General features: G+C 45.3%; 1 protein-coding gene across 1 annotated transcript in view; it reads left to right on the plus strand.

The window, feature by feature from the left end:
• The window catches only part of acad11 (acyl-CoA dehydrogenase family, member 11), a 157,314-nt gene extending 147,152 nt beyond the window's left edge, over positions 1-10,162 (plus strand). Inside the window, exons 18-20 of the mRNA XM_078539581.1 lie at positions 421-537; positions 5,196-5,305; positions 8,711-10,162. Of these exons, the coding sequence (XP_078395707.1) occupies positions 421-537; positions 5,196-5,305; positions 8,711-8,825 (342 nt within the window). The 3' untranslated portion in view covers positions 8,826-10,162. The remainder of the gene's footprint in view (positions 1-420; positions 538-5,195; positions 5,306-8,710) is intronic.
• Positions 10,163-10,372: the final 210 nt, after the last annotated feature.

Raw genomic sequence — 10,372 nt, forward strand, 5'->3', positions numbered from 1 at the left:
TGTAGGGCTGAAGGTTACAGACATAGGGAGGGCTGAGGCCATGGAGGGATTTAAAAACAAGCATAATGCATACGTATTATTGGTAATACAAAGCCCCAGGCATTTCATTCAAGAGCTTCCACATCTTAATGCCAGTCCCTAAACGTCTTCAGATAGCCTCTCATTTTGAAACTACAAGTTGGCACCACAGGAAATGCCCGTACTGCATTGTGACCGGGCACTGCACCCTAACCCCCACCCCAATCTACTGCTGGCACTGGTTGTACTCCCTTCGTTGTTAGGTTGTGAAGTTGAGTTATCTGTGGAAGAAATGGTTTCATTTGTTTTGCTGGGTTGATTATGCTGGGTCTAAGTATGTGGAGATTGAATATAAATGAACAGTTTGTCACTCATGACTTTTTCACCTTCTTCTGTCTGCAGGAAGTGATTGCTCATTGGATAGCAGAATGTCGCATCGCTATCGAGCAAGCCCGACTTCTTACACTTGAAGCAGCCAGAGCAGTCGATACTTTGGGAGCTGCAGCGGCCAGAAAGGAGGTAAAACAAAACCAGCCTGCGCTTGCAAAACCCAAAACAAAATGTCTACTGTTAGATGTGATTCTGCAATTGGGCAGCACTTGCTGAACAATCCCGTGTGCGCTAATAGCTACACTAACAACCAATCGAGCTCGTAACGACTCATTTTTACTTGCTAGAAGCTGCATACATTCATATGCCCATTCTCTGCAAGTAGGAGGAATATTTTCAAGCCTTGCACCTTTTTTGAATTACTTGAGAGCTTGGAGAGCCTATAGTTTCCCGTTGCTTTCACCACAGCAACACCTTGGCCAATCAGAGTCAGCTTGCTAACCAATCAGCACCCTTTTCTCCTGTAGCATAAATTGTTGTGATCGTTTGAAATTTGGCATTCTTGCATTTGCCCCAATGAGTGCAAGATGAAAAGCTTCGACAACGTGTTTCTCGTTTCAGCAATAAGCAAAATGCTGTTATGAATCATGGTCATCTTTGCATCCTCTTGTTCTAATCTTATGAACATAAGAAGTTAACAGGCAAAGCAAGACCAGATGGTGCATTGAGCCTTTCCCATGTTCATAATGACAGGTGCATCACAACTAGACACTTCCTTTCCCTGGCCCACCACCCCTTCCCTCCCCCCGCCACCCTCCCCGCCCCTAACAGCCGCGTAATCTGCTGGGAGAGGCAAGGAACAAAACGAGTTCATTGGGAAAATCAAAACTGGAAAATTTCCCTCAGACAATTGAATCCTGTCTAGGAGATCACATGGACTACGTTTACATTATCTGTTAATCTGCTGACTTTCTATATGAAGCGATCCCTCCACCAGCTACAAACAGGTCCACCCTTCTGTTCAAGGTGTACAGAGAGTCAGCATCCACTGATCACCAGCCAGCCACTCATTCCAGGGGCTCAGTGCTCTCTAGGAAGACAAGAAGCACCTAACATCCAACCTGTTCCTACTCTTTGCGTCTATGAAATGCATCTCCCCTGGCTCTCCCCAAATCTGCCAGACTGGAATAAGCTGTCAACGAGCAAGCGATCCAGCTTTTGGACCATCACTCCTGTTAGGATCTCTCACTATTCTGTGGGTCGTACCCAGACTAAAGGCCCTCTATCGACCAGATGCTAGGCTGCCTGTGAGCAGCAGCTCCCTCTGAGCAACCTCCCAGCCTCTGCTCAGCAGTTTCCTTTGCCAATTTAGAGATTAGAAATTGGCTGTTAAGAAAGCACCCAGTGACCATCCACAACTAGTAAAGTGGATCGACCTACCTCACTCTAGTCGGGGAGAAACTCCTCCGAGGGTGAGGGGCAGTGTACACATCGATTGTGCTTTAAAGTGGGTTAGTGTTCATGGAACAATGACTAATTTGGTCCCTGCTCCTTACATTTCTCCTGGGAGTAAACATTAGTGCACAGACCAGACACTAACGGGCTCTTTGTTTGCTGCTTAAGAAGAGGTTAATGGGGAACGCGCAAACATTCTCATGTTTGCCTTCAGCTAAATGTGGAATTAGTGAAGATTGCATTGAACGCAACATTAAAAATAAATTTTGAGGAGCTGCTGTATGGAAATGGAAAAAAAAAATACATAGTAAGGTATGATTCCACGGTTTCTATTCAAGCACATCAGCAAGTTTTACCCAGAGAGTGGTGAGAATGTGGAACCGGGAGTGGTTGAAATGAATAGTAAAGATGCATTTAAGGGGAAGCTGGACAGCATTTGAGGGAGAAGGGAACAGAGGGTTACAATGATAGATTTAGATGAGTAAAGACGGGAGGAGGCTTGAGTGGAGCATAAACGTCGACAAGGACTGGTTGGGCTGAATGGCCTATTTCTGTGCTCTCTATTGTTAGAAACAATGTATAACTTTAAGTTCAATTTATCTTTGTATTTGTGTGTTAAGAAAGGTGAAAGTTCTAGTTTCATTTAGAGTTTTTTTTGTGAGTTGGGTGCTGGAAAATCTGGAGGCCCTGTTTGTATACATGCATTTTTAATGAGGCTTTACAACTTTTGAAGTGAAGAGATGGGTTACAAAGGGGTTAGCCATTTAGTGAATTTAGAAAACAAAACATAAAGTAGAAAGACTCGTGCTGTTGTCTAGCAACAAGGATCCAGGGACACACAGAGACATAAGGAAAGACAAAAAGGGCAGGTCAATCAGTGTGTGCGTACCAGAGAGTGAGGGCAGAAGGCTTGAACTCCCTAGTAAGGAATCCTGCAAGTTTGCTGGGGGAACTGAGTTTAGGGAACTCATGCGTTTGCTCTGAAGCTGAAGTAATAGTGAGTTTAGAGTGTGTTTTTTTGTTTGGGTGTCTCAAGGAGCGATACCAGCAGAAGAAAAGCATCTAGTGAATGCTCAGAAGTCCGCTAGGAGAAAACCCTTTGAAACTGAGCCAGCCCAAGCCTTGGTATTGAGGTTGTGGTAAATCTTTGGGGGTTTTGTATCTGTAAGGGTATTGCAGGAATAAAAGGAATAGTGCGAGTTTGAATCATTTTCTGGGATTTGTATCGAAATCTTTCCAACCATTTTGTCTGTTGTAATATAGTTCATTGTTTTCTTGCTTAATAAATGTTTTATTCTTCATGTTAAATGGCAGACTCTTGTGAATGCGTTCAGTAACTGGTTGGCACAATTTTACAAAAAAGAGTTAGGACCTAAAATAAAACAGAAAATGCTGGAAAAACTCAGCAGGTCTGGCAGCATCTGTGGAGAAAGAAACAGAGTTAATGTTTCGCGTCCGTATGACTTCTTCTGAGCTGAAGACAAGTAAAAATGGGATGAATTTTACACTGCATAAGAGCAGGTGGAGCAGGTGGAGCAAGATAGAAGGTCAGGGGTAGGTGAGAGCTAAGGAGGGATTGACAAAGATGTCATGGATACAAGACAAAGCGAGTGTTAATGGCAGTGGTAAAGACTAAAGAAGGTGCTGATAGTGGCATAAACGTAAGAACAGAATGTGTTAATAGCAGAAAAAGAGTGAAAGTATAATACAGTGATAGATGGCCTTGTTGGGGGTGGGTGGTTGGTTGGGGAAAAAGGATTTTAAAAAATGAATAAATAAATAAAAATAAAAAAAAACAAATAGGACCTACCAAGCCAGGTTTCATTCTGGGATCTGACTTGTCGATTATTAACATCAGCTGGGATCGTAACAATATCCTATGTAATTCTATGTAAGCCTCACTTCCCTGAACATGCTGGAGGGGTAGAAAAGGACAATCAGGGAGGTGACAGATGGTAAACCACATTACTACCCCAAGCAATGTACCTATACAGCCAACAGTGCCATGCCAACCTTGCTAGGAAACAATTCCTCAGCAAGGAAGACCTTGGTGAATTGTGCCACCTCCTTAAGCCAGGCCCTCAACCAGGGGGTATCATTAGCACACGGGCAATTACAGTAAAAAAATGCCCTAACCCCTGCCTCCTTTAGGGAACCTTAGCATACATACATACGAGTTAGGAGCGGGAGTAGGCCATTCCACCCCTCAAGTCTCCTCTGCCATTTGATGAGATCATGGCTGGTCTGACTGTGGCCTCAACTCCACTTTCCTGTCTACCCCCTAATTACCCTTTAATTCCCTTGTCAATCAAGGAAAGATGTCAAGGCCTTGCAAAGGATGCAGAGGAGATTTACCAGAATGGTACCATGAATGAGGGACTCCAGTTATATGGAGAGACTGGAGAAGCTAGAGCTGTTCTCCTTCTAGCAGTAGAAGGTTAAGGGGAGGGTTTCATAAAGGTGTTCAGAATCTTGAAGGGGAGGGAGGGAAAAACTGTTTCCTCTGTCAGGCAGGCCAATAACCAGACAGCGCAAATTTACGGTAGTCTGCCAAAGAACCAGAGACAAGATGAGGAGAAATATTTTACACGGCAAGTTATGAACTGGATGCTCTGCCTGAAAGGGAGGTGGAAGCAGATTCAATAGTAACAATCAAAAGAGAATTGGATAGATATTTGAAAAGGAAAAATTTACAAGATCAGGGGGGTGTACTATTCTGGACGGCCAGTTTGTGAGGATAATACTGGAGCCAATCTTTATTCTGTCTTATTTAAAAGCATACACCTCCTAACTCAATCAGAGCACAATTTCAGTAAATGTCTTTTTGCATGTGCTAAGTGAAAGCCCAGTTATTGGCCATCAACTGCATTCAATTAAACATGATTAATATAAATAGTTGTTTGGTAGTACAGAACTTGAGTATTGCTGAAAAAATGGAGATGTTCTTTGTCGAAGCTTTTCGTCTTGCACTCATCAGGACAATTTGCAAGAAAACACTAACGTCAGGGGAAGCAGCAAATTTATACTGTATGAGAAGAGAGTGCTGATTGGTTGGCTTGGTAGAGGCATTGCCATGGAAAATGGTCCAGTTGATTGTGACTGACAGTTAACTGCCAAGCATTGTTTGAAATTTAAACCAGGCAGCTTGACGCTGATTGGTCAAGATGTTACCCTGGGAAATGAACCAGAGAACGTAGACTCAATGGGCATTTCCTTGTGAATTGCCCTGATGAGTGCAAGATGAAAAGCTTCGACAAAAAATGTCTATTTTTTTTTGAGCAATGCTCATAATTAATGTACACTTTCAAAGAGCTGGCACAGACACGACGGGCCAAATGGCCTCCTCCTGGGCTGTAAGGATTGGCCTGATCCTGCTGCTTTTCTCAACTCAGATCGCCATGATCAAAGTCGTGGCTCCACGGATGGCCTGTAAAGTGGTGGACTGTGCCATCCAGGTCCACGGAGGAGGTGGCGTCTCTGAGGATTTCCCTCTCGCACACATGTGAGTATACAGAGCATGTTGGAGCAATTATTCCGATCGTCAAGCGCTGCAGTTCAGTTCCTGGATGGCATCGTGAAATATGTGCAAAAAAAGTACCATGACAGCATAAGCTGATTTTGCAGTCACCAAGTTTTTTAAGATCCAGCCATAAGTTTGGCAAAATAGTGACTACTTAAAAAAAAACGTTTTCCTCCATTTGCACAGCAAAAGTGCGCGCCACTTTCCTCTTCCACAGGTACAGGGCTAAAGATGAATGAAACCTCAAGCAGGACAGATGTGAGGACAAGGTCTCTAATACATTTACCTGGAAAAACTCAGCAGGTCTGGCAGCATTGATGCTGCCAGACCTGCTGAGTTTTTCCAGGTAATTCTGTTTTTGTTTTGGATTTCCAGCATCCGCAGTTTTTTGCTTTTATCTCTAATACATTCCCCGCTCTCACACACGTACGGAGGTTTTTTGTGAGCGGAATGGTTTTGTCTCCCGCGTGATTTCCCTGAAATCAGCCTCCCCTGCTCAACAGCATTTCCTCCTTTTTACATGCCACCGGTTAGCCTGTGAGTGAGATGTGTTTCCCCGACAGTGCAGAGTAAAAAGCTCACTTCGGGTGGAGACCTGCCCGTGAGCCGCCCCTAACAGTGATGTGGTGCTGCCTGCGACGCCTGGCGCTGATGACGGTGAGTGCTGACCGAAGCAAAATAGGTAAACAAACCTCGAAGTCCCAAGTGAGGTGCAGCCCACCAGGTGCACATCACTTACGTGCAGTTGTGAAACTATGTGATTGTCCGCCAATGTGGCCGGACCACCCAGTGTGGTGGGAGGTGGTGATGAGTCCGGCAGGCTGGCCTTATAATGATATGCAGATATATTACAATGAGGTTCCTGACGTCCAATGGTGGGAAACGTGGCCCGCCATCGACCTGACGATCGCAAACTGGTTTCACCACATCGTGAATCCGAGTTTTGACCTTCTCGCCATATTGTCTGCGCGCGCCGCTGAGCACGTGCCAGGGCTAGCGGGCACGGAAGATTCCACCCAGAAGATCAGCCATAGTTGTATCGTATGGCGGAGCGGGCTCGAGAGGCCATGTGGTCCACAGCTGCTCCTATTCCTCATGTTCTTATGCAATGCCAGACACCTATTGAATCCCCCAGAGAGCTGTGGATGGCCAGTTGTTGAGTATATTCAAAACAGAGTTCAGCGTGTTATTGGGTACTAAGGATTTAAGTGCTTTGGAGATAGCGCAGGAAGGTGGAGTTGAGATAGAAGATCAGCTGTGATTCTGTTGAATGACGGAGCAGGCTCGATGGGCCAAATGGCCTACTCCAGCTCCTGTTTCTTGAACACCATGAAATTCTAAACCCGCCAGCATTATCCCTGCTTATTTTGCCTCCCATGCCTGCTGGACCCTATGCTTCCTGAGGGGCTGCTCCTCCTCACCAGCGCCACCTCTTCACTTTGGCCCTCACAGTCTCTGCTATTGTCTGGCATGACAATACTGTGTCTCATTCCATTCTGCCCGGTAAGTGTACGGGGATTGCCTCTCTGTGAGCTTCCTACGTTGAGGAACTGTCTCTTTAGCTATTTTCAGCTGCATTATTGTGTTTCTTTGGCTGCTCTCTCCCTTAAACACCACCCACCCCCCGCCCCCCAACTCCATTGCCCCTCTCCCTAACCTAACCAAACCCTCCTGACCCAAGACCCCAGACTTACCTGCTCCGGGGACCCAAGGCCTTGAGGTCCTTTCTTCTCCAGCAGTCCCAGAAATCGGATTGGCCGGCAGCTCTAAGAGGGCGGGACTTCCTCCCCAATGAGGGGTGGAAGTCCCACTTGGCCCTCATTAGTCCACCCCGCTGTGCTTTCTGACTGCGGGGGGAGGGGTGGTTCGGCGTGGAGTGTGTCAGCTTCACGCCAATGTCAATTCTGGGGTCGGGGGTTGGGGAGGGGCATGCAGTTCACCTCACCTGGATTATTCAGCGACAGGAGTTGATGAACCTGAACTCTGCCTTGGCTCTGTATCTTCTTATTCCATAGACCTAGAAAGTGATAGTCACATTTCTTTTGGACACTATTCATTGTATTTTCTATGTTGATCTGCTTTATCCCCTTCATAAGATAAACGCAACGACTCAGCAGGTCAGGCAGCATGTGTGGAGAGTGAAACAGAGGTAACATTTTGCATCCAGTATGACTCTCCTTTGACTCAGTGGCGGCAGTGTGTACCGTCTACAAGATGCACTGCAGAAACTCACCAAGGCTCCTGCAACAGCACCTTCCAAACCCATGACTGCTACCACCTAGAAGGACAAGGGCAGCCGATGGATGGGATCCAGATGCAGGGAGCTCCTGATTTCCCTTCTTACTACTCCTGCTAGGGATGTGATGCTTGCCACCTCAGAGGGCAAGTAGGGCATTCTGCCCTCAGGGCTGCCGGTACTAACTCTCAGACAATAACAAGAGCTTTGTGAAAATTCAGGCGCATCAGATTCCTCTTCCCCCTTACAGACAGCCACCTGCCCTCCACACGTACATCTTCATAGCAGCGGAGTGGAGATAGGGAGCTCGGTGGAATGAATGGTTAAGTTCCGTGCGTCATCACGCATTTATGCCCACACAGTAAGGCAAAGCTGCAAATATGGCGTTAGGTCGCAGGTCAGAAATGATCTGATTGCGTAGCACAGAATGAGCTTGAGGGGCAAAATGCCCTCCTCCTGTCCCTTGCTAATTCCTTAGTTTTAACCTTGGCCCTCAAATGGATATGGTCAGATTTAATTTGTTATGTAAACAGCTGCTGCCCCTTTGATGTCCTGTGTAGTTTTGGATGTAATTATATTGGGAACCATTCATGTATTTCCATATAATGTCAGAGTTAGACTCACCAAGTTCTGAAGAAGTTCAGTTTTTTTTATTCATTCATGGGATGTGGGTATCGCTGGCTAGGCCAGCATTCATTCCCCGTTCCTAATTGCCCTTGAGAAGGTGGTGGTGTGCTGCCTTCTTGAACCACTGCAGTCCATGTGGTGTAGGTACACCCACAGTGCTGTTAGAGAAAGAGTTCCAGGATTTTGATCCAGCGACAGTGAAGGAACGGCGATATATTTCCAAGTCGGGATGGTGTGTGGCTTGGAGGGGAAATTGCAGGTGGTGGTGTTCCCATGTGTCTGCTGTCCCTTGTCCTTCTTGGTGGTAGAGGTCACGGGTTTGGAAGGTGCTGTCTAAGGAGCCTTGGTGAGTTGCTGCAGGGCATCTTGTAGATGGTACACACACTGCTGCCACCATGCAGAAGGAGAATCGTATTGGACTGGAAACGTTAACCCTGTTTCTCTCTCCACAGATGCTGCCAGGCCTGGTGAGATTTTTCCAGCGCATTCTGTTTTTATTACCACCAAGTTCTGGTGTCTTCTAGGTACTCAATGGTACGCACCTTACGCATAGCCGATGGGCCGGATGAGGTGCACCTCTCTGCAATCGCAAAACTGGAGCTGAGGGAACAGTTTCAAAACTCCACGGCCAAGTTATAATTAATTATTGTGATGCAAGAGCAGACGAGGCTGATACCTCAAACAAGCGGCTGACAGGGATAATATAATGTTGGCCTCCTGCTTTTCAGCATTATGATTGATTGAATCACCAATTACCGGAAATATGACACAATGGAGAATGAATCACCCAAACATATCAAAGCAGCATCTGGATACCAATTACGTCTTTGTTTCTGTTCCCCAGGCATCGCTGTAGTATAAATTGGAAATAATGACCATTCTTGGAGAAGTGGAGTGATTTATTTCTTTGTGTTTAGAGCTTATTTGAGGGAGAACAATTGTTGCTGGAGAAGGCAAAACTGTTGGCATAATACAATAACGAAATGATAAAAACTGTGAACCAAATTTGCATAATACGATTACTCATCAATAAAACGTGACATGACAGGGAAAGTAACAAAAGCCCATATTCCCTTATATATCCCCGCCTTAAAGGAGGAGGGAGAGGTGGAGAGGTTTAATGAGGAAATTCCGGAGCTTTGGGCCAAGGCAGCTGAAGGTGAGACCACCAATGGTGGACGATGAAAAGTGGGAATGCTCACAAGGCCAGAATCGGAGGAACATAGAGATCTGGAAGGGTTGTAGGGCCGGAGTAGGTTGCAGAAATAGAGAAGAGCAAAGTCACGGAGGGATTTGAAAACAAAGGTGAAAATTTTTAAGACTGAGGCTGACTCAGAGGAAATATAATAATGGAATAGCTCAATAATATGTGCTCTACTTAATTTTGTGGGCATTAATCTGGCAGTCTTTAGCTAATTTTTCTGTAATATCTTTCTTATGCTAATTATTTGAGGCAATACAAGAGAAATCAATTGACTTGAGGATGTGAAAGGTGCTTTATAGATACAAGTTCTATCCTTTCTTTATTTTTCATGGGATGTGGGTGTTGCTGGCAAGGCCAGCATTTGTTGCCCATCCCTAATTGCCCTTGAGAGGCTTGCCAGGCCATTTCAGAGGGCAGTTAAGAGTGAACCACATTGCTGTGGGTCTGGAGTCACATGTAGGTCAGACCACGTAAGGACAGCAGATTTCCTTCCCTAAAGGGCATTGGTGAACCCAGATGGGTTTTTATGATAATCAATGCTAGTTTCATGGTCATCCTGACTGAGACTAGCTTTATTCCAGATTTATTGATTGAATTTAAATTCCACCAACTGCCATGGTGGGATTATGAACCCATGTCCCCAGAGTGTCTGACTGCCAGTCTAGTAACATTACCACCATGCTACCCTCTCCCCCAAGCAACCTGTCAATATATGTTCTTCATTCAAACCTTAATTCTTCAGTTTCCAAATTAATAAAAAATCTGCAATCCCAACAAGACATAATGCCCATCATTTGTAATGAAACTACAATTAAAAAGATGATGGTTTTGAAACAAGCCCCCTTTAAGAGTTGGGTGCAAAACATCTGTAAACCAGACTATGTCTACTTATGCCTGACTTAATCCTTTATACTGTGACTGTTGATCTCATGATTCTGCAGATTTTTTTTGCAGGACTGGAGCTGATTATTGAAACTGGAAA

This window comes from Cetorhinus maximus, chromosome 3, assembly GCF_964194155.1.
Source record: "Cetorhinus maximus chromosome 3, sCetMax3.hap1.1, whole genome shotgun sequence".
NCBI classification, from domain to species: Eukaryota; Metazoa; Chordata; class Chondrichthyes; order Lamniformes; family Cetorhinidae; genus Cetorhinus; species Cetorhinus maximus.